Source organism: Camelus bactrianus, chromosome 1 (genome assembly GCF_048773025.1).
Source record: "Camelus bactrianus isolate YW-2024 breed Bactrian camel chromosome 1, ASM4877302v1, whole genome shotgun sequence".
In the NCBI taxonomy this organism is placed as follows: domain Eukaryota; kingdom Metazoa; phylum Chordata; class Mammalia; order Artiodactyla; family Camelidae; genus Camelus; species Camelus bactrianus.
The window spans coordinates 66,424,675-66,449,936 of NC_133539.1; the positions used below are offsets into that span (position 1 = coordinate 66,424,675).

General features: G+C 35.9%; 2 protein-coding genes across 5 annotated transcripts in view; one reads left to right on the forward strand and one right to left on the reverse strand.

Annotated features, from left to right (window-relative positions):
* TMEM207 (transmembrane protein 207) overlaps window positions 1-22,569 on the forward strand; it is a 32,859-nt gene extending 10,290 nt beyond the window's left edge. The window contains exons 5-6 of one of the 3 annotated variants that reach the window (XR_012507637.1): window positions 5,457-8,156; window positions 22,433-22,569. Coding sequence is in view for 1 of the 3 variants with exons in the window: in XM_010959365.3 (XP_010957667.1) it covers window positions 5,457-5,593 (137 nt within the window). In the remaining 2 variants the exon portion in view is untranslated. Of the gene's footprint in view, window positions 1-5,456; window positions 13,428-22,432 lie in introns of those variants that run through there. The other 2 variants (XR_012507638.1, XM_010959365.3) reach the window with 2 other exon arrangements.
* Window positions 13,573-25,262, reverse strand: part of CLDN16 (claudin 16) — a 39,576-nt gene continuing 27,886 nt past the window's right edge. For both annotated transcript variants that reach the window (XM_074365946.1, XM_010959250.3), the window contains 3 exons: window positions 24,728-24,892; window positions 22,425-22,616; window positions 13,573-21,491 (listed from right to left, as the gene is read on the reverse strand). In XM_074365946.1, the coding sequence (XP_074222047.1) occupies window positions 21,358-21,491; window positions 22,425-22,616; window positions 24,728-24,892 (491 nt within the window). In that variant the 3' untranslated portion in view covers window positions 13,573-21,357. The remainder of the gene's footprint in view (window positions 21,492-22,424; window positions 22,617-24,727; window positions 24,893-25,262) is intronic.

Here is a 25,262-nt window from a genome sequence, read left to right on the forward strand (position 1 = left end):
ATTTACTTTTAGGTAAATAAGCTAACTAGTAACATTATTCTAACTTTTAAGGCAATTAATGTGCCACAGTTAAATCCCCATTTATCTAATGTTTTGAGTATTTCCTGGGCGGTGGTTTACATAAATGCTTTTGAATTCGTCTGAACTTTGCTGAACAGGTGTGAGTGTGAAAAAAGGGGGTCAAAACTAAGATAGTACTTCAATAATCTACATGTAAAAGCACTGAGTGAAGGGCATTAGAATCACATCCCCTACGTTACCCCGGAGTCATTATGGGCAGGAAAAGACAACACATGGGGAGAAACTTTTATATATATATTTCATATATATATATAGTTATAATTCAATTCACATCTACCAAGTACTAGGCAGTAGGTCAGAAGCTTCTCAGATATTGTCTCTAATTCCTAAATACCAATTCAGAAAAGTGACTGTTACTTCCCTTAGAGGAAGTTATATACTGTTCTCATTCTACCGGGTAAATATACCCCTTAAGTCTTTGCTGCAGGTCAACTAATAGACTACAAATTGCCCAGAATTGAGGGTAGGGAACGATGAAAATTCAGTCAAGGCACACACATGACTTAGCCACCTCATCCCTGGACGCTAAGTACAGCCTTATATCCTAAACCTCCAGACATTTCCATTGGGTGATTCCTCAGTGGTAGGGACTGCACTCCAGAATCCTCATTCCTCCCCTCATTTCCTTTCTCATGCTATCCTTTCCTTCCTAATCCCACCAGCATAGCTCTGACTTTTATTTTGCTCCAGGAACATTCCTAGCTCAAACTCTATATGAAGATCACTTCTGTTGATGTCCATCTTAGAGACTGCCAGCTCAGTTGCCACTTCCCCTTGATTTTTATCCTCACCTACGCTGGGTCACGTGTTAGGTAATTCCATTGCCTGCCCACCTCCCATTCTGTCCTACAGGTGCTCAGGGTGGCTGTCCAGACAGCAGACAGTGAACAGCTATTCATGTCATCTTTGATGTAGGTGTGGCTCCCAGAGTTGTGCCTCTTGCCATTCCTGCTTCTCCTCTCCAAAATAAAACACGGAAGAGTAATTTAGGAAGTGGTACTCTCTATGATCTCTGGTTACCTTTCTTAACTAGTAATTCCTGGAAGTAAACGCCAGGGAACCAATGATTTAAGGCAGTCTGAAACCCAGACCCACACTGAATTTCCTTTTCCCACTGGATTTTCGTTACACCTTCCCTTCTCCAGACGAATGATCCTCCCTACTTAATATTTTCATAAAGGAGGTACTCTCCAAAAGGAAGGAACTACTGTGGGATCTTTTTATGGCTGCGGAGAGAGGTAAGGGTCAAAACCACAGCTTCTACCTCCACAGCCTGCAAAGTCCGGGTTCATCTGTCCGCCCTGCAGGTTATGGGGGGTTGCACTTCTGAGTCTTTCTTTCAGCCACTGTACAGAATCAGGAGAGGAAAATGGGAGCTCCTTTGAAAAATACTAGTGACAAAGGAGGATGTGAAATAGAGTTTCTGGACTCCCTGCCACCCCTTGGGCACAAAGGGGAAGATAGGACATTTCCTCTTTATAGGATCTAAGTCTCCATATCATAACATGTTATGATGAAGCTCTTTATGCCTCAGAAAAAGGAGAATTCATCCCTCTGATACCCCCATGGGACTATTACAGGCTGAATAGGTAGAAAATACAAGTGATTTTTAAAAAATAAAACAAGTTTACTGTACAGGAACCATACCACAATAAAGTTGTTCAAAATAAAAATTAAACAGTTTGAGATTTGTTAGGTTAATGGCTTTATTTTTTTTTTAAATTTGCATTAAAAATAAGTAGTGACAATGGAGTTTTAAAGTTTATTAAAAACAAGTTTTTTCCAAATTCACTGAAAATATGGATGAAGATAGGTTTTCATTGGAAATAAGATTGTGAAGCTGAATAAAAGCTCTTATTTATGAAGAAGTAAAAGGTTTAAAGATAATAAAGAGGAAAGTTTGGTGTTTGGGAGGTGAGAGAAGAAAGAAGGGCTGAAGCAGAAAAACAACCTAGTGTTCACTAGAAAAGAGAATTTAAGAGCTTAGACGAGGGATTCCTACCATTATCTGCTTATATTTTTAAACAAAATATACTAAGCTGTTATAAAATCGACATTGAATCCTTCCCATTCTACCTCGCGTGGATCAGTGCTGGGTCTCTGACAAGGCGGCGCACAGGTGCCATGCCATTCCTGAGAGGACGGTGAGGTGGGAACTGCAGAGACACCCCTCCTGGGACTCTCATCTGGGTTTAGCTTCTCCTCCGGCTGGTCTCCCTGATAATGCTGCCTTTCAACTATCCAATCTCCCTGACCCCATTTCTTCTGCAATTTCAGAAATAATCTTACCTTTTTCTTATTTCAGGGCAAATGGAAATACTAGTCTTCCAGCAATGATTAAATGGGAGTGCTCTGACTTGGGGAGGGGCAGGAGGACTAGACAGAGACAGACTAGATGCTGACCTTTACATTCTCTGCTCCCATCTCCCCTCCCCTTTCCCAGGATCCTGTCTCATTTCAGCATCCTTTTGGAAACTTCATTTTCCCATGCTTCATGTCTTACATGTAAATATGCTGGGACGCATTTGAGGAAAGGGAATGAGGGAGTATTTCCTTCACACACGGTCATGGAAGGGCATGATAACAATAACGGCTCACATGGGCTGAGCGTTTCCCATGCGTCGCGCTCTGTGCTAACACTTGACATCTCTAATCTCATTTATTCTTCCCTACAACTCCATGAGGGGCTCAGTATCATTCTGAGCATTAAAGGTAAGGGAACAAAGGCACACAGAGATTGAGCAACAGAGTAGGTGGTAGAATGGTGACTCAAATTCAGGCAGTCTAAGCCACCCCCACATAAGAGAAAGAGAGAATGCGATAGAGAAGGGAAAAGAGCAGAAGGAGGGGAAAAGGGCCAAGTCCACTGGAGTGATTCTTCATGACCTGGGGGATCTGAATGCTGACTATAAACGCTCAGCAGTAAGTGTATTTGTTTTACAGAATTAAACGACACACTATAAAAACTTCACCAACAGTTCTGTCAAAACCACAAGCTTGGTGTAGCTGTATTTAACTGAGTTCTCTCAGGTTCTTAATCTGTCAAAAGACCAAAATAATGCCCGTTCCCCTCCCAGTTACATGATATTGGATGTAAACATGCCTTGAAAACAATTGAAAGGTGACATATGTTTGATTTTACAAAAGCTCTCTGAGCTTAGTTCTCTTTCTCAAATGAGTGCCTGTGGGCTTCATAACAAGCTTAAGAGCAATGAGCGAATTTGTAGGCAGGAGATAACAATAAAACTTTCCTACCGCAAAGAGCATGTGTCAGTACCATGTGGCCTGGAGCATGGTGTTACTAATGGCGATGGTGGAAATAAATTTGAGCTAATAATTGTGTCACGTCAACCTGGTGGACCACTCCAAGTAGAATGATAGCCGAGTTACCTCTGACTTTGTGTTAGTGCACCCGGGGCAGTTCACCTGGAAAATGGGCAGTGCTCACTAACAGTATCCACAAGGGAGGGAAGTGCTGAGACAAGTCCCCTTGGCTGATATGACTCTGTTTAATCAAGTCCCTCCAGGTTGGCCCATGTCATCCTAACTTTTCTAACTGTACAAGGCTCTAACTTCAAGAAACTTTTCATTCAGTAATCTCTGTGCAGTATCATTAATAATGATAATGTTTAAATCCTTACTGAAGCATTAAAATAGGATAGTTTGAGAAATAATACTGTACATGCAAGAAAATGCATGCATAGTCCTAGCATAGTACCTTCATGATACATAATAATGATGCTAATACTAATGTCACTACTAATAATATTGATAATCCACTATAGTGGGTAACTATTGTGTGCCATAATTTTGTTTTCAGCACCTTACATTCATTTAGCCTTGCTTTGTTTTCAGTACCTTACATTCATTTAGCCTTGCTTTATGGATGTAGGTACTATTACTATCCTTTTTATTGCACAAGAGCAAACTGAGGTATAAAAAAATTGTGTAATCACCTAGGAGTAGATTATTCAGTTAAATAAATAACCCCTTAAGAAAAGTGTTGAACCAGGAAGTGAGATTTGTATTCTAAATTTAGCTCTATCCCTATTATTATATTTTGTCCTGTGAACTAGTGAGATACAAAATAAAACAAATATGAATATATAGAAGTCCATGATCCTAAATAAATATTTCCTACTCCAAAGTAATAATTTTGAGTAATCTCTATATGAATTCCAGCAATACAGCTATTGCCTAATATATAAATACTCTTGGAATTGTTTTGATAGTTGTGGCACGTTCTTTGGAATCTCCTTGATGGTATCAAATCTTAATCCCTTAAGCAAGAGGTTAGTGAACTTTTTCTATTAAAATAGGGCAAGATAAGAAATATGTTTGTCTTTGCAGGTGTATGATCGTTGTGGGGACTACTCACCTCTGCAATTATAGTACAAAAAGCAGCCAGAGACAATAGTAAATGAACGGGCGTGACTGCGTTACAGTTAAATTTAATACACAAAAACAGTCAAAGAGCCAGATTTAGTTTAAGGACCTAGTTTCTTCTTTAAACATGAATTTATGGGTGTTATTATTGTTTTGGCAAGAAACAGTCAAAATATTCCCAGAAAGATAAAGACCCATGTGAAAAAAAGGAAAACATATAGTAGATTAATGGCTATAAAATATTACTATTGATTTCCTGTGTGACTCAAAATCATTCTTTCAAGCCAATACTAACAGGAGATTTCCAAAGGAACTATTGAACTAAGTGTGATCAATTTGAGGAAGAAAAAGCTTGATTTCGATATTCAGTGGCTTACAGTGTATAATCTAAAGTCAAGACCTTTGATTTCAAAACTTAAGATTTGAGAATGCCTTTTGTTTAATGTATGTGTATACTTCAATCGTAAGCTTTTCACAACTTGATATTTTTACTATTCGTCGTAGAGAAGTGTTGAAATTAATTAACTGCATTAGCTGCAGTCTACAGAGCATAAATATAAAATAATAAAGTTCAGATGTAGTATTTGAATGTTTCTAGTGAGACTTGCATTTCTCATGATGGGAGCATTAGTTAAAAGCCATTAGTGTTTACAGGAATCTTGTCTTCTGATCTACCAAAAGGGATATTTCTTCTAGTTTCAGCTGTTAAATTGTAAATGCTTCTTGATGGGTTAGTCAATGATGATCTAATCGGTTCATGAGAGCAAATTTTCTTGCTATGGTGGCTAAACTATCACTGCAGAGAGTGAGATAGTTTGTAATTTTTTTCTCAAGGGTACAAATATCTTAGTTGTAATTTTTTTCTCAAGGGTACAAATAATTTTCTGTTGCTCCAGTGATCCAAGAAATGCCAGATTTTATTAGACAGTTCATGTGCTTCTGTTTTATGCTGACTGAATAATCATAAGTCTCTACCTTTCTCTTTCCAGGGACAGAAGCAGCTGTGAATCCAAATGTTGGCATTCACCTTCGAACCCAAAACCCCCAACTGTACCCTGTTCCATGTTTTGGCACTTTAGGGCCCCCACCTCCATATGAAGAAATCCTAAAATCAACCCCATTTTAGATCTGGATCATTAATTGAAAACATTATAAATATTTTTAATCCCAAAACATCAAATTTATGAACAATTCCTTCATTTAGTGAAAACTCCTGGAGATTGATTAATACAGTCTTAACAATAGGACAAATATACAAAAGAATGAATGTAGAAAAAGAATTTTGGTCATGAAGATGTTTCCACAGTAAATTTGTGGACTCTTAGTTTATCGTTGCTGCTTTCTACTTTTATGCTTATAGTGAAGTTCATCCATGTACTCAAATAGGCAGTAAATAACTCATGGGGTGGCGTCTGTCAAGTTTAGGATTCCACTCTAGTACCCATCACAGCTTCTTCTGCCTCAATCTCTTTTTTGATCTGATCTCTTCCTAGTATGGAGTTAATAAAAATGATCATAATTTAACCATGAACCAAGCAGAGATTTAGACATGCCTAGACCCAGAACCAGAAAGAGAGTACTTGAATTAGGGTGAGGGGAGACAGTAGGAAGAAGGACCATTTGGAGTTGAAGGGTGAAGGTAGAATGAAGAGAAAGATTAAAAGTTCAAGGAGTTGCACGTCTCCTTGAGGAACACTGACAGATGTTGAAGGAGATTACCTAAGCTATGAAGCACACGTAATTCCGCAACGTGGAGACGAAGGAGAGGCTCCCATTTCCCATGCGTGAGTGCAGACTCCGGAGCCCGCGGACCTTCTCTGCTTCCTCAAGACTTGGCATTTCTTGGCAAGCCATGATAAGAACCCTTGACATAGATCTCAGTATTCTCACCGAGGATTCTGACTACAGAAGCAGCAGTGAGGTATCAAGTGACATTTCTGCAGTGGCCGCGAGCAAGGGAGCCAGGAAAAGAAATTCATGGCAAATGCTATATGATCTTCTACTGACAAATTTGTTGAACAGAACTGTTGACTCTCTACTTGTTTTCCTAATATACCTTTCAAATTTAACTTGACCAAACGTCTCTCTTACTCTTTTCCAAGCTTGTTTATCCAGACCTTCCCCATCTCAACTGATGGTAACAGCAACCTTCCGGGTGCTTGAACCAAAGACCCTGGAGTTAGCCTTGAGTCCTCCTTTTATGTGACTTCCTACCTCGGAAATGACTTGGCTTAGCTCTTAGCTCTCTCGAAATAGGTCTATATTCACACAGTTCTTAACTCCATCTCTGGTGTGAGCCACTCACTGCCAGTTCTTGCCTGAATTACTGCAACAGTATCTAAACTGGCGTTTGCTCCCAGCTTTGCTTGCTTATATTCCATATCTAATGGTGCCTAAAGTAATATTCTTAAAGCGTAAGGAGGACCATGTCCCTTAACTAAACTCCAGTGACAATCCACCTCACTCAGAGAAAATGACTAAAGTCCTTGACACAAGGCTCTGTAGATACCACTTAGGTCTCTTTTTATGACTCTCGCCCTTGTCCATTTGCTCCAGGAACACTGTCCTCAAACCTACAGGTATTATCCCACCTCCACCTGTTCTTTTGGGCTTTGCACACACTGTTCCCTCTGCTTGCAAAGCTCTCCTCCTAGATAGCGTCATTGCTTCACCCCTTCGCCTCCTGCAAGTCGTTATTCGAAAGTCACTTTCACAGCGAACCATCCTGCTTTTCCTACTTTAAATTGCAGCCTCTCCCAACCCTAGCACTTCCGCCTCCTTGTCTTGTGCAATTTTCCTTCGCCCATAGCACCTATTGTCTCCTACGTAGCATCTTCTACTGTACTGCATAGCAAAATTCTATTTATATTCTGCTATGTGTCTTCTCTTGCTAGGGCATAAATCCACGAAGGAAGGGATCTTTGTGTTAGCCACTGATTTATAACTCAGGCTTCTAAAGCAGCCTCGCACTTACCATATATTCAAATAAATTTTGTAAGTTCCCTGGTTCTGGAAATTTCCAAAAATAGCTGGATGGGAATTTGACGGAGATGAAGCCTTACAAAAGTGAATGTGGGTAACAGCTGGGGAAAGCTGACAGTGCTGGTAAGATAATCTCATTAGTAATCACTGATGAAAGGTGCCCAGCGAAACTTGTGTTAATTATGCCCTAATAATCCCTGATACGTGTGGAGGCTTTAGGGTGCACAAACCGCTTTCAGACTTCATTCTCCCAATAACTTTTTAGCCTTGCTATTCTTAACGTCAAGTTACACATAGTGAGTTGAACATAGCCATTCCCTTCTTAAACCTGCTAAAGTTATAGTAAAGGAGTAAACATGTTTTTAATTCACAAGAATGAGGAGAGTGGCAAGAAGATGATGAAGAAAATTAGCAGTGAGTTTTAGTACATGGAAATGTGTATGTGATGGATACAGATAGATAAATCAAAATTGACTGGGGTTTCACGTTTCTCCACTTTGCTAAGTGTCTTAAGGAAAGAAAAAGAATAATCGAGCAAGTTCGTGCTGTACCAACGCAGAACCGCTCAAGAATTAGAGGCAAGAGAGGTGAAGAGGATTTGGGAAGTGATGATGAACTTGACCTACAGAAAGACAGCACTGAAGCAGCGCAGAGAAGAGCCAGTTCCAATGGGAACATCACAGCAAACAGCTGTTGGAGAACAAGAGGTAGGATTAAGGAAGAATATGTAATGAAAATGTGGTGATAAATTAACTATCAGTAAATGGAAAGCAAAGGGACTGAAAACATAAGGTGATTATAAATCTGTGAAAAATAAAAATTGAATTAAGCCCCCAAATTTTTGTTATGAATAATGTAAGTAATTAATGTTGAATTATAAAATGGACATTATTCGTATCGACAAGGTAGGCAGAGGAGGGAAGTGTGTATGAGGGAAGGTGGAAGGCTATAATAAAAGAGTAAATCCTAATCTCAGATTGTGTGGAGCCAATGAATAATGTCTAATTTTTTTTAGATCAGAAAATAATGGTAAAGTACATCATCTGGAAATTAGGTCATAAATATCTGAAACAAAATGCTAAAATAGTTGAAAATCATTTCCTCGAAGAAATGGGACTTGGAGATAATGCTATATGGGAAGAAGTGCTGATTTTCATCATGAGCCAACAGTACTATTTGACTTTTAAAAACAAATGCAAGTGTTACTTTAATACAAAAAAATACATAGAGTGAAATACATAAATGTTTGGCAAATTTGTACTTTGCAATTGCAAACAAACAAAGGAAATTATACCATAAGGAAAAATGTTAAACATAAAGGTCTTTAGGTGGTGGGGCTACAGGTAATTTCATTTTTTTTATTCATGTTTTTGGATTTTCTAATTTTTCAATATTGTTTGTACATTACTCTTATAGTTGAAGACCTCAGCGAAATTCTATTTAAAAAACACAAAAGAAATACATATATATACAAATATATAACTGCTTTCACTTAACAAATGAGAAAAATGGGCTTTGGAAAGATAATTGACTAGTTCAAGGTGCATAGCTAATTAGTGTGAGACAAAACTAGACTATGTGTTTTGATCTTTCAATTCCTATTCCAGGTATTTTTCCACTATGATCTTTTATCTTCAAAAGTGGCTATAAAAATAAACATCAGAGAATGTGGGTTATAATTACGTTTATTTCAAATAAATGACTCTAAGGAAAGCGTTTTTGTTCATATCCTATAAGCTACGTATGTTAAAATCCATTCCAATTATAGAACAGGCAGCGGTTATAATTAATACCTTGAAAAGTGTAAGCACATCTGGAAACATGGTTAATGATTCAGCAGCTGGAGTTTGATGAAGACATTAGTGAAAATCAGGGTTGAAGCGATTGGAATTTCTTTCTAAGTGACTTGCTTTATGTGTCAGTGTGAGTCTAACCGAAGTACATGCTTGGTGCGTGGGTAGGACTGGTAAAAAATGTTTGTTTTCATTGAGACTTTTCCAACAAAGATTTCTTATCAAATATCACAGGGCACATTTTCATTTAATGCCTAAAAATACTTTATATGTCAAGTATTGTACAAGGTTCTGGATATATTTCTCCAACCAACTTTTTGATAATACTAGAGCTTCCACCACTTTATTCTAGAGAACAGACAGACACCTGAAAGCTCTGTAGCAGGTGCTCTTTATGGGCCACTGAAAACTACTGTAAATAATAAAATTATAAAACTAATTTGGGTTGTATGATTTTCATGACATTTAAAGCAGACATTTAAAAAATAAACCTGCGTTCCTTTTCTGTTATCTCATTTCTGAAAATCTGTGCCTGTATCTTAGTTTATCAAAAGTCATTAAAATTCATTTTAACCTGGCTTCTCAGATTTCAATTCTGATAGGAATGGATTTTTTTTTTTCTTCCCTTGTCAAAGAGCATTCATTTTTTAAATGAGATTTTCCTTACTGTTACAAAGTGTAGCTTTTTCTTTGAACATCCAGCAGAGGGCATGAAAGCCTGTCTATGATTCTAGCCCAATAGCTAGATTTGATTTGATGGCTAAAGGAAACCACGAAGCTGGATTTTTGACAGACCCTAGCAGAATGGAATAATAGTGAGTTTCAGATTTGCAAAGAGGAATCTACTATTGTAGGTCATATTGCTCACAATGCAGCTGAGCATCAGGTGAGATGTCTGCCATCAGAGAGTCTAGGAAATTTGCAATATACTCACACTTCTGAGGGTGACACCTGTGAGTTTGTGCTGCCTGCAAAGGCAGGGTAATTTGTGTATGGGATGCTCACATGGTCCGTAACACATACAGCACTGACCCTAAGGGTCTAGCCTACTTCTTTTTTACCTGACCATGAGGTCCCTTTTAATTTTCAGTTTTGTGGTTCCAAATCTGTTTCATTTGTGTCAGGAGCACAAGTTTTATAAAAGACAACTTTAATATTCAATATCTTTCACAGAAATGAAATAGAGCTGGGATAGGACTAAATAGCATTCATGTGGACTATGAAATGAAACTCAACCAGAATATTATATTTAAGGCAAAATGTGAAGTACTTGAGGATTGTATATGAGAAAATGAGACAACAAAAATGTGTTGGCTGTGAGTCCACTTCCAGTAGAGAATGACTTTTTTTTTTTTCAGATCAGAACAAAGGAGGAAAATAGAACATACATTCCAAAGGAATCTTTTACTTTTAAATTTATTTTGCTTTGTGATTTTGTATAAAATAACAATACAGGTTGTTTTTTTTTTCATGTTCAATACTAGATCCTGGAAAATAGCATTTTTTGTTATTTTACTAAATATAGCTCTGGGAAAATGAAATAAATTAATATCCCTTTACAAAATAGAATAATTTGGTGATAAACAAAATGTAATTTACATTTGTGCTTTTGGAAATATTTATTTTTCCCTTCTAATATTATGCGAGTCTAGACCAACTCTATGATTCATGAAGCAAGTAATGTGTACCAGTCAAGATGTCAGATTTTTATATTAGTAAGATGAAAAGTGGTATTGCCCAGAAACACTGAAGTTATCGACAAATGCAGGCATGTTAAGTTTCATTATCATGTTTATCAAGGAAAGATTTCCTCTTAGGAAAATCTGTTTATGGATGCAGTAAGCAAAACTAAGAGAATTTCCCTTTCTCTAGTAATTAACATAATTATATTTCTCTTTATATTAAGTAATTCATCAGTTTTTATTTTTTCCATTGGATATAAAAACTGAATTCATGTATCAATTCAGGTTATTCTCTCTATGATGCATCTAAATCTGGGTAAGTTTATAATGTTAAAAAGTCTTAGGTACCACTGGCTAATTGCTTTCTAGATTTAGAAGCCCTAGAGCTATTATTTTTTTTCTTGAAGAATATTGAGAGACAAAATAAAACCTAGGAATTTGTTTTGAATAATCAGTGGACAACTGCATGCTTACATGATATGATACCATGTGGAATGTTTGTCACCTGCCAACAAAATAGATCAATGCTATACAAGAAGAAATGAGCGAAGGGATGGGATGGTAGTCTCTTAAGGATGCCAAAACATTACTGGGGTGCTAAGGTCTTACTGAAGACGTGGAGGGTTTTTTAAAATAATTTTTATTGAAGTATAGTCAGTTTACAATGTTGTGTCAATTTCTGGTATATAGCACAATACTTCAACCATATAGTAACATACATAGTTCGCTTTCATATTCGTTTTAACCATAAATTACTACATGATATTGAGTATAGTTTTCTGTGCTATACAATATTAACTTGTTGTTTATCTATTTTATATGTATTAGTGTCTGCAGATCTCCAACTCCCAACTTATCCCTTCCTACCCTCTTCCCCCCCGGTAACCATAAGTTTGTTTTCTATGTCTGTGAGTCTGTTTCTGTTTTGTAAATAAGTTTGTCTTTTTCTTAGATACCACATACAAGTGGTATCATATGGTATTTTTCTTTCTCTTTCTGGCTTACTTCACTTAGAAAGACAGTCTCTAGGTCCATCCATGTTGCTGCAAATGGCATTATTTTATTATTTTTTTATGACTGAGTAGTAGTTCATTGTATAAATATACCACAACTTCTTTATTCAGTCATCTGTTGATGGACATTTAAGTTGTTTCCGTATCTTGGCTATTGTAAATAGTGCTGCTGTGAACAATGGGATGCATATATCTTTTTGAATTAAGGTTCCCTCTGGATATATGTCCAGGAATGGGATTGCTGGATCATATAGTAAGTCTATTTTTAGTCTTTTGAGGAATCTCCATACTGTTTTCCATAATGGCTGCACCAAACTATATTCCCACCAGCAGTGTAGGAGGGTTCTCTTTTCTCCACAGTCTCTCCAGCATTTACTGTTTGTGGGCTTTTGAATGATGGCCCTTCTGAGTGGAGTGAGGTGATACCTCATTGAGTTTTAATCTGCATTTCTGTGATAGAGAATAATATTGAGAATTTTTTCACATGCCTATTGGCCATTTGTATGTCTTCATTGGAGAACTGCTTGTTTAGGTCTTCTGCTCATTTTTGGATTGGGGTTTTTTTGTTTTGTTTTTTTCTTATTAAGTTGTATGAGCTGTTTATATATTCTGGAGATTAAGCCCTTGTCAGTCTCATCTTTTGCAAATATTTTTTCCTATTCTGTAGGTTGTCCTTTTGTTTTGCCTACGGTTTCCTTTGCTGTGCAAAAGTATGTAAGTTTAATTGAGTTCCTTTTGTTTATTTTTGCTTTTATTTCTATTGCTTGGGTAGACTGCCCTAGGAGAGCATTGCTGAGATTTATGTCATATAATGATTTGCCTATGTTTTCTTCTAAGAGGTTTATAGTGTCTTATGCTTAAGTCTGTAACCATTTTGAGTTTATTTTTGTGTGTGATGTGAGGAAGTGTTCTAACTTCATTGATTTACACGCAGCTGTCCAATTTTCCCAACACCATTTGCTGACGAGACGGTCTTTACTCTATTGTATGTTCTTGCTCCTTAGTCAAAGATTAATTGTCCAAAAATTTGAGCTTATTTCTGGGCTCTATATTCTGTTCCATTGATCCATATGCCTATTTTTGTACCAATATCATGCTGTTTTGTTAAAAGTTTTTTCTTTTAAAGAGAGTTTGCAGTTGAAAGGAACTCTCTGATAAGCTGCTAAATGTAATGAATGGACAATCAAAAGACATACTCAGCTAACAATAGATGGTCACTGAAAAGGGTAAGTCTGTGTGACTGCAGGACTTCTGTTTTTCTGTTTGAGGTTTACAGGATGTTTGCAACCAAAACTAAACTGTGTAAGGCTGTAGAGGAGAGTTTATATACTTTATAAATACATGTTATTTATTTATTTATTATTTATTTTTATTATTTTTTAATGGAGGTGCTGGGGATTGAACCCAGTACCTTGTGCATGCTAAGCATGTGCTCTACCACTGAGCTATTTCCACCCACCACATGTTTTTAATTTAATATAATTTTAGTAGCAAAAGGAGAGGATTCCATTGAGAAGGCAGCAAGAATTGGCATATTCTCTGAATAACCAATACTAGAACATTAACTCCATGTGATTAAGCCTTAGCTCTCCAGTTTTTATTCTCCAATAATGCATTTTTTCTTAGTTTTCTTCACTTTTATTTTGTCTGCTTATGACAAGGTTTTCTGACTGCTTCAATTTCTGTTATATTAACCAAATCAGCTTATTTTGTTTTTATTTACTGAACTTGAAGCTTTTCCCTTTAACAATGAAATGAACCCCCCTTTGATTTCCTCCTGTAATCAATACTTTCTGTGCAATAACTTTAGAAAACAAAGGCACTGTATAATGTTTGTTTAAATTTTATAAAAGGAAAACTATGATTTGCAACTAGAGTATCTCTCAATTCCTTCCTCTAGTTCTCTGGGCTACATAGACTTTGCTTTGCATACAAAAACTTAATTTAGAAAATAGAAACATTTGATGATTTCCACAACCCTTCCCAATTTTCCTCCTATACCCAGCACCTCCTCCAGCAAACTCAGGAAGACGGTAAAGGGCCAGGTCTATCTGGCTTCATTTTCCTTTCCTGTACCAAACCTGTATCACAAAAGCATCCCCTTAACTTCTCTTAAATTTCTATTTTTAACTACAACTTCTCCACCACCACCATCCCTGCCACCTCCAAACATTATCAACAGAACGTTTAACCCATCAGTTTTGTGGAAGAAGTTGAGTTTTGCAAAGGAAACCTTATAGTACTTTGCATTTTTCAAGTCTTCTAAATCCTCATTCAAATACAGATTATAGAAATTAAAATGATAGCATTTTATTTGAGTTATATCAAATGCAAAGTGTGGGCAATTTAGATCCAGTTGAAAAGGACATTTTCAGACAGCTGAAACAAAATAGACTTTGGGAAAATTGATATTAAGGAGTTGTTAATTGTTCTTGTTGTTGACTGTGATGATGGTATTGTGGTTACATTGTTAAAAAGTCTTTATCTGTCATACATATATAGTAAAATATTTATGAGTGAAATGTAATTTCTGAGATCTATTTTAAATAACTAAAAAATATTCTGTTTTCTTACTTTTTGGCTCTGGAGAAAGCCTATAGGTTGAATCTGAGCATGTGTCCTCTTTTTACTTGCTAACTCTAATTCTAACTTGTGGCTCTACTTTGCCTAAGCAATGAAATTTAATAAACTTTTGAACCTTTTGCTTGGAGTATATTTTAAGAATAGTACATTGATTAACCCACTGTGTACTCTATTCAATCACTCGAATATGGGCATTCTTATTTTGGATATACCTAAAAAGCATTTTTACTTATTTTCATTTAATATATTTTTAAATCAACTCCATTTCAAACTTAAATATATTTAAATGAAAACTTTAAATTATATTGTAAGTGGATAACATGCTTATTCAAATCCACATAAAAAAAGATGACAGTAAAAGAAAAATATTCAATGCACCACCTAAAAATGTTTTCAGACACCATGGGCAGTAAGTATAACACAATTTCAGAAGCTCAACATGTGTTTTGAAATTGGAGATACATGCTAGTATGAGACTAAAAACAAAAAAACATAATTTTCACCTTTGGAAATAAATATTCAAATAATTAGTGACTATAATAAAAGTTTATCAGCTATGCTCAATTTAGTTAAATAAGTGTAAATTAAAACAACAATAAATCATTTTTTACCCATAAAAGTGGTAATAATATTAAATGTTGCTAATACCTTGTGTTGGCAAGGGTGTGGGGAAACAAGTATTTGTATACACTCCTGATAAATTAGCACATCTTTTGAAGGCCAATTTGGCTATATATATCAAAAATGTTAATACATCTCCACAAGGATTCAGCCATTTCTACTTTTAGACAAAGAAAGTAATACTATAGTTATTATTCTATAAGAAAACAAAGATGCTTTTAAAACAATGTTCTTTGCCACATCTCATATAATAGCAAAAATAGCAAAAATAGTGGTACATATGAACAAAGAACTATGCAGCATTGAAAAGAATGAGGCAATATGGAAAAATGCCAATAAATATAGTTAATTATTAATTTTATTTTTAAAAGGTAGAAGAAGAGTATACATTTTCAAAAGATCTATGTGTGCCATAAAGTACCATTTTTCCCTGTGAAAGGATAGCAGAGATATTTGAAGGGTACACCTCCTGGGAGAGAGATGAGGGTGGACCATTGAGGTGAATAAGAGAGACGCTGTTAATATTTACATTTCTGTACTCTTAACTTTTGAGAAATCTTATGCATGTATTTTTTTTCTCTGTTAACGAAGATTCTCTGGGTGCTGGGATAATTGATGTTTTTGTTTGTTTTATTCTTCTTTCTTTTCTTTTTAAAACAAATAAAGATTTCAGTAAAAATTTTAAATGACAAATCACTAGCCTTTTTGAATGGAAACAGGGTAACCAATATTGGATTGTGCATTACATTATCTTCCAGTTAATTACTGCATATCAGGGGCTGACATTGTTCATTTGAGAACGATTGCTTCATAGCTCAAAAACTGCAGAATCTGCTCCAGGAATGCTTTTCCCACATAGTTCCCAGTTTATCTCCTTAAAATGAAATTGGAATGTTGAGATGAAGAAAAAAAAATGAAAAGGTAAAAGATTTGATTTGAAAGAAGATAAGGTGTAAAGTAGAGGATACGGTAGGAAGATGAATTTGGGAATCAAACGTGTCTCTGTGACGGTGAAGGCTGTATTAATGACTTCCCTACATAGATGATGCCTCAAAGAGGCTGACTGTAGGAGGGAAACCAGAAACCATGATAGTTACCCCACAGAATAAAACTAACACCTTATGAACTTGGGTAGTATTTCTAATGGTGGTCAACGGCTTTTTAGCAAACAACACCTCAATTTTCCTACACTGGAAAGAAAGAAAATGCCATCTTCCTAGGGTTTTTATTTTAAAGTAATCTGTGAATATCTAAACTTCCTTATCCCAATTATGCTCTGAGGACATGGAACTGCTTGTGATTTTTAGCACATTAGTTGCCCTCTCTTCATTCTTTGTGCACGTTTTTCTCTTTGCAGAGAACTCTTTCCCCTAATTTGTTCTCTTTGAAAATACTTACCGTCTTTCTTTTCTCAGCTGGAATTTCCCTCCTCTGTGAAGCCTTCCCTGACTCCACAGGCAGAGGCGGTGATTGCTTTTCCCATGACGTTTTGTTCACACCCACATTACGGCAATTACTTTATTGCACTCTAAGCTTCGTGTTTTTATGCCTCTGTCCCCTCTATGCCTTAGGTTGCTTGAAAATAAGGAGACATCCTTTCAGTTAAACTGAACAAATGTATGCATGAATAATGGAAGGAATAATCCAATGAGGAAGTAATTGCATGCAATGGATGCAAATAAAATGCTTAGCTTTTCCGGTTAAGGTATTATCATCATTTATTCAAAAATATGTATTAAAGGTCTACTATGCATCAGGCACTCTGCCAGGTACCAGGAATAGAGCAGTGCACAAAGGAGAATGTGTTTTGCTCTCTTAGGGCTTGCAAACTTGCAGGAGATCGAGATATGGATCTGGAAACCACACTCCTAAGTGAAGTGCAATGGGGGGAATGAAAGCAGAGCCCTCAGGTATTAGGGACTTCCACTGGCCTTACCCAGTCTAGTGGAAGTCAGGGAGGTCTCCCTGAAGAAGTGATGATGTGTTACTGAGAGAGGAAGGATGCTAGGGTTAAGAATTGGAAAGCAGAGAAGTTGTTGCAGGGCTACTGGCAAGAGAAACATGGGGCTTTTGAGGCAGAGAAAGAAATGCAGTTGGTTGGAGGGTGGTGAGCAAGGAAGAGAGTGTTAAAGAATGTAATATCAGAATATCTGAAAATTTTACAGTTTACAGTATTATGAACAAGAAAACTATATGGTGAAGGACATAATTGTATTATCCGATCCCCTTGTATGGAAATCATCTTTACCCAGATAATTTTCTAAAAGTGATTTTTACACTTGGGTCAGTTAACTGGGCTATGCATGCTCAGAAGAACCCTCTGGAAAGTGTGTTAAAAATAACTAAGTTGAATCTGAGGACATAATGTTGAGTGAAAGAAGTTAGACATAAAGAGTTAAATACACTGTAGTTCAAAAACAGACAGAACTAATCTATGGTTTTAGAAGTCAGGATAGGTGGTTACCCACAGAACGGGGAGGGTAATGACTAGAAGGTGAGTCAGAGGGAACTTCTGAGAAAGGATAATCTTTTATTTATTGACATGAATACAGATTATACAGGTATATTCACTTTGTGAAAATTCATCTAGCTGTAAACATGTACTTTTCTGTATGTACTTCAACATTACAATTACTGAAAAAAAAATTTTTTTAAAGAACTGTGTCAAGAAAACACAGGAGCCAGCTTTAAAAAGCCCACACAAGACCAAAGGGGAACCAATGTAAGTATCATAATAATAATAGGTATTGCGGATTAAAACACATTAAATCAATGAAACTCTGCAAGTTATAATGACACTCAAATACAAAGAAATAGTTGCAAATTATTCATCATCCTTCGAGCTAAAAGAAGAACCATACCTCCTTGCTTTCCCAGGAGAGTTCTGACTTAATTATTTATAGCACCCACTTTTATTCTCAGATTGTCCCTGTTTGGCTGATAAATTATATATTATCTCACTAATAAACCAGCTCCTTATTTTGTATGAGTAAATTGGTAAATGAAGGGGAAGAATTAACCATTTATCCTGTCTTCTCAGGGTAACTAAACAGACAAACGAAGAGACTAAGGCTTATTTTACAGAAGTTTTCAGCAGATGGACCTAAAATAGAAATTAAAATCTTTCTTCAACCTGTAACTGATGTATTTACTTACTCAGATAAAGATTATCAATTGTTAGAAGTATTATTTTAAATTTATTATTATGGTTAATAGAGAATGAGATATTCCGAGTTTCCAAAATAGCACTACAATAATCACTCATTTTTGTCACTAAAGGAAAAATATGTGTAAGTGAAGAATGGAAGCATTGGATTGGCATCGCCCCAATCCAGTGAACAACCTTAGCACAACTGAGGCTAAATCAACCAGATATTAGGTCTCCAGATAAGATTCACGTATGGTGTATGTAAGGAACTATTTGACTTGATTCCATCAAAGCCTTTTGATTTAAATTCCAGTTTACTGGAAATACAAGGTATAGGGAAACAATCTAAATGACACCACCAGGAAAACCCAGAAGATGGAACAAACTGTAGGAAAACCAGTTCAGTTTCTTTAAAAAAAAAAAGCCAGGGATTAAAAAAAAAAAATGCAGCTTGGTTAAAAGAGACATAAAAGGCATAACAACCAGAGGAAATGCAAATATTGGTTTGAAGTAAACAGTAGCATTGTGCATTTTGAGAAACTCAGGGAAATTTAAACATGGATCAGGTATTAGATAAGATGCAAATGTATTGCTATGGAAAGATAATGGTAATTAATGGAGGAAAAAAGTAGGTTACAAAGCAACACATGATTTCTTAAAGTGACCTCTTAAAAATGATCTCTTAAAAGAGAAATATATTGTCTGTGTGTATGTGTGTAAACACAAAATATCTGGAAGAATGTACAGATGTTCAGGAAGGTTTTAGGAGCAGTGATACAGGTGGAGAGAATATAGTCAGTCCCATGGTATTTAAATATCATACACTTTTGGTTATGTTTTCCAACTTTCTACAATGCACCTATATAGCTTTTATAATAACAAGTAGCTAATTTCAATTAAAATGTGATATTAGAAAGTAATAGTTAATAAAGGGATAGGTAATAAGATTGCTCCATTTTATAAATTTTTATTTTTCTTACCACAATTAACAAGATATAAGTAAATTGTAATACTCAGAGTTTAGTGGGCTGTTTTAATGCTTCAACATAATAATCACAAATGTGTATACCTTGGGCTTATATTTTCTTTCTGTGCATGCTAAGCACCACTTTGTTAATTATTACTGCTTCATAATTTATTATTTGTTCTGTGTTCACTAGTTGCTGTACAAAATATATTCTTTGTTATACTTCATTTTGGGGTGTTTCATTAAATCACAGTGGATTAGGAATAAATGTTCCCAGAGAATTTTTAAAAATATGAATATTCCTTCTAGGATATACAAAATATTTTTATTGCAAAAAAAATTTTAAACATTCATAGATTTCAATTATCACCATAACTGTCTGAGATATACCCTCATACAAATGAAACCTTTGAGGGGGGGAAGATCTGTATCTCTAAAATCTAACTAGTTATTTAACTAACTTTATCCTGCCTTTCCCCAGGAGTATTTCAGGAGACTTATTAGAATGTATAAAACATGATATATCATAAAATAAATGTGGGAATAGAAATTTTAAAAGCCACGGTTGAAAATAAAGAACAACAGAAAACAAATTTTGAAATGCATAGATGAATACCCATAGAACTAGTAAACATAATCTACAAATGATTTTGTTAAATGTCAATTACACAAGTTAATAATATCCATGAAATAAAAGTGAATCAACTGTTCTTAATTCTAAGATTAGATTAGACATTCTCCTGAGATACTGGTAAAGAGATACCACGTGAATTCATGAACATCATTCTCCACAGTTCACGTACCAGCTTCCATCGTCTCAATTTCACAGTATGTTTATCTTTCTTAATTGGAAACATTTCTTTTGGGAGCTTCAGAAATTCACAACTAAATTTCCTTTTTTCCAAAGAACTAATTTTTAGTTCAGCTGACAGTCTGTTAAGGTACCACAAAGGTATTAATGCTATTCATGTGAGTAATAGGGAATTAGAAAACCTGAGGTTAAATTTTATAACTTGAAAAACAAACTCTACAATTTAAAAAAATAAGGTTATATTATACGAATAAAATCCCATTAGCAATCATCTACTGATTTTTTTAAGTGCATATATAATTCTGTTTTTTCTAAAAAGCACATATTTTCTGAGGGAAAGTGATTATTTTCAGTCGAGAGTTGTGTGCCTTTATTTCTTTCAGGCAAGAGATATTTGGCACAGTTTATCACATGCTAGAGATTTTGCTGGGTGCTGAAGATCCAGCGGTGAGAGGACACCTGAAGTGGTGAATTCTATTATGGTACATTCTAGAACACATTTGGATGTCCATTCAATACTGAGTGAACTCCCTTGTTTAGCTATCACTGCTGCAGTTTAATATTTGACAGTACACAGGCAAACTTGGAGTGGCGATAACATGATACACAGGTCTCCTATGTTGTTAATGAGGAAGAAATTCAGCACTGACTCCAGTATTAACTTAGCATTTGCTTTTGACATTTAGAGTGTGGAGGGGAACCTTTTTAACTTTAACTCCCACCCATAACTGGTACACCAAGCTGTTATTTTCTTTTCCTATTTTAACAGAATCAGAGCAATGGTAAGCTTTGATATACTGGTTTGAATTTGGAAGAGCCATCTTTTTCAAAGTTATCAAATATCTTGCTCAGTTGAGAATACAAGAAGTGAAGCAAAAGCCAGGGAAGGAGCTAAGAGCCTGTCAACCCCTTCAAAGATTAGCATCTCTGGCCTCTTTTGAAAGTTGCTTTCTATTCTTAAAGCATCATTTTGCTTTAACATTACCATGTCACAATCTCTAATAGCAACATGGAAATCACAAACAAACATTTTTATATCCTGGCAACCTTATCGTTAAATACAAGGGAAGTGTGTGTGTGAGAGAGGAGGTGTAAAAAAAAAAAACGTGGAAGAATGTAAGAATTGAAAAGGAGAAGTAATAGGAGAATCAAACTTTTTGATTAAGGTGAGCAATTAATTTAGTTGAACACAAAGTCTAGATAACTGTTCCTGGATCGGCTTGTTATTTTATTGGCCTGAACACATTGATTGATTACATAACACACACACACAGACTGACACGCGGCACCTTACACCCTAGTGTCTACAGCATACATTCTGGCAGTCTGTGTCCGGGGGGCTGCGTACGACTTGGCCATGGAAATAGCTGTAGTTGAATAGGCCTTCCTCATGGAATAAGGATAGTTCCTCTCAGGTCCGATATCTGTTTGAAAGTGATAAAGATAGCGACATAAAAATAATTATGCCTCGGTAAACTTTGACAAAAAAATGTCATTTTATATATTCTTTCCCAAAAGAGGCAAGAATATAAATATTCCAAGAAGGAATCATCTAAGAAGAACCCTAGAAGAAAAATCTAAGATTCTCAACCTAAAAGCTTTTTTAGATTTAAAATTCAGCCAAGTAATTTCCTTTTTTTTTTTCTTGCAAGGAGAGGAATTTCCTTAGTTTTTTCAGTGACATTTTTAGGAAACCCAATACGTTACATTTTTTAACAACAAATATGTATCTGACTTAGCTCTCAGCCTATTTCTCTGTTTAACTTTAGATATACATCTTTTAATTTTATTTTTTTTCTTTCAGCTGATGAGATTTATTTATTTAGTTAGTTTTTTTTTCTTTTTCAGTTTTATTAGGTAGAATTATTACAGTTCGACTGTACATACACATTATGTTGCATGTAAATACAGACACAGTATACTGCCCTTTTTTTTAGTTTACATATATGTACTAATTATTGTTTCTAAGAACAGATTATATCTTTAGCTTTTTAAACTTACATAATTATCAAAGGAATAAAGCCAACTACAAAATAAGAATCAACAGAATGTGGTTATATATTTAGTAGATTGAGTAAAGTGAGACATATAAGATTATGACACATCAAAATTATCATTATATTTTTGGATATTGGACATAGTTGTAGTTACAGGGATTTTTTCCCAACAAACATACCACTAGCCAGATACTAAGGTTCTAGTGTTGTGAATCAGTTGTCCTCCAACAACTGAAATTTCTAATGGGGTAGGCAGGGAGCAAGCAAGCAACGTTCCTTGGGCTGGTGAGATGTGTTTCCTCTGGGCTGGGAGGGATGCTACCGCAGGCGAGGAAGTGTGCTGTTTTATTTTGTTCTTACCTTTCAAGAGGTATAAGCAGCATGTGAGGACAGCGCCGGCCACAAAGCAACCCAGAGACCCAGCCATTCCGAGCCAACAGGACCAACCAAATTTATACTGGATGCCAAGAAATATATTGTGGAAAATCAGAGAAGAACGTTCCACATAAACGTCAACAGCATACCACACAGAACCAATGATTCCTGGGGCACCTGAAAGAAAAGAAAATCACTAAACATAATGCAGGCCTGTTTTCCATTTAAATCCAAGGAGATTTAAGACCCACCACCCAGACCCACGATTGAAGTTACATCAGCTACATAGTCAGCACCCATATGGAAACTGCTTTTAAAGTCATTCATCTTAGCGTGTTGGGGTTAAAAATAAGTGAAGCAAAAGTTGTGTTTATGTTACAATAAGTCTTTATCTACTACTCCCACACCATATAAGACTAGACTAAGAAATTGTGCTCATTTTAAATAAAAGTTAATCCTCCCAGATTAGTCTTTCTGAAAATTGATTAGCTTGACATGATGCCTCTTGCTTTTGCATATAACTTGCATGTCAGGGCTCAGATGTAAGAAAAAGGGGTGGGGAGCTGTGGGACAAAGGTTATGTGAAAACAGTGTTTCTGAAATCTGTGACCCCCAAGAAACTCTCACATTTTTTTGTAGTGAGTCTGTGATATCCACTGAAGTCACAATTTCATTGCATTCTTTTCCCAATTGTTTAATGCAAGAAGTAAAAGAAGGACCAGATCATGAAGACACAGTAACCTTTCGAATACAGAATATAAATTACCACGCCTTTTCTATAATACTATAACCTATAGCTTTAGGCTGAAAAGTTCTTTTCTTGAAACTTAGAAACAGATTTTCGTGTGTATACATATACACACACACACATATACACGCATTTATATATGGCATACTAATATCAAATGAGGACCCTGAGGCTTTGGCCATCTCTGGCAATTTATTTTAGTCATCTCTCCAGCCAGTCCTGCAGGGATTTTCTTCATTGACTCGGTTTTCTTTATATTTAGCTTGTTATGGTATTTTATAAAAGATAGAGTACCTAGTGATGTCTCAAAAAACATTCTAGAACAAAATTTCATAGCATTAAATAATGTTTAAATTTGTTAAATAAAACAGTGTTTTATACAAAAGCTTTATGTTATCACGAGACTGGATATGGGAATAAATATCTTAAAAAGGAAACATTACTAAATTCTTGTGACTTTTTAATACAGTTAAGGATCATTAGGGTCTTGACTCAATGCTTGTGTGTGAAAATATTAGGGAGGCCCCATTTTTTGACTGTGGGATGGGTGAGACTCTGCTATGGGCTTACTCTGCCCACACTGGACCTTTACCACAGCAATTAAGAGGATATATTTCTGCTGGGGCTTAACCTTATTTTTCAGCTCAAACAAAGGAGCTAGATTAAGTAACTGGCCTAAGGTCACACATTACACTTATGTATCTCCAAGTATCTTTAACTTCAAGGTTCCTATATAGTCACGCTACACTTCCTGGTCAGGTACTTATATTTGCTTTGTTAACTTTTCTACTGCTACCATAAAAGAAGACGATTTTCTCTCTGGAGGGTGGGCTCACCTCCAGAGAGAGGGTTTTACTCTTTCTGTACTTTGATTTCTTCCATAGTGTACGTCTTCCCAACTTGCATTACAATCCAAAGGAGGCATTGTGCTGTGATAAAAGAAGACTAAATTGAATTTGATGACAGAGCTCAGTAAAATACCAATTTTGTTGTTTCACTAATAAACACTGTGTGAAGTGTTTCTTGATTTATTGTTTATTAGTCATGCTTGATTTATTAGTCTTCAGAACTCCATTTATTCACCTGCTTAAGTGGAGATAATAGCATAATCTGCTTATTGTTACAGTTATGACCCTAAAGGTTGGCCTATGAGAGATGTCTAACACAGGACTTGGTACAATTTAGTTAATTGGTGGCAGTGTGTAGAGGTAAGGAGGTGGTGGCTTAGGGTTTATTTTAGGATTTGACTTCAGGAATAATCACAAAAATTTTTAGAAATTTAAAGTGTTATATAACCTTTGAAATGGTTAAAAACAGTTTGAGGACTTCGATAAACCTTGATGAGGGATAGTAACAAAAAATTAATTATCTAATTCCAAAACTAAAGAAAGCAGGGTTGCTGGAGGTGCTCTTCGTTCCTTTAATCTAGAGAAGCAAGTTGCATATGATCCTAAAGTGAACTGCTTCAGAACAGCACCCTTCTTCACCTCAGGACCTTAGGTTGGTCTCTGTCGCCCCATCACTGAGTCCAGACCAGTACCTGCTGTTAGTAATGTAGTTCCAGCAACAAAGCACATGCGGGCTTTGATGTATGGCTCAGCAGGGAGGAATTTCACACAGTCAAGACCAAGCAGCAGGGTGATAAATCCAAATCCAGCTAGAATGTCTGCAGTAATCATCAACGCCCGAGTTACCACCAGCTTCACTGAAGATCAGGGCATGTGGCCAGAGCATAGTCAGAGGAGGGAAACAGGTTAACACCCAGGAGCACATCAAAAAGCAGACAACCACGTACGTTAACCTACATTAACACATGCCCACTAAAAATAAACAAAAAAATCAGACTTTAAATTTGCATGAACTTAAAAATAAATACCCTTAATTTTTTCATAAACTCTAAAAATGTCATGAGACAATCGCCGTTATTACTTGTTTAAGCCCTGCTTATTGCAGTCTTGTTGGCCTCCCAGCAAAATGCCTGGCATATGGTAGGGACTAAGTAATCGTTTCCCTTTTGCCTCCTGTTGTGGAATGAGTCTTGTTCACAAGTATTATAGCTAAATGCCAGATTGAAA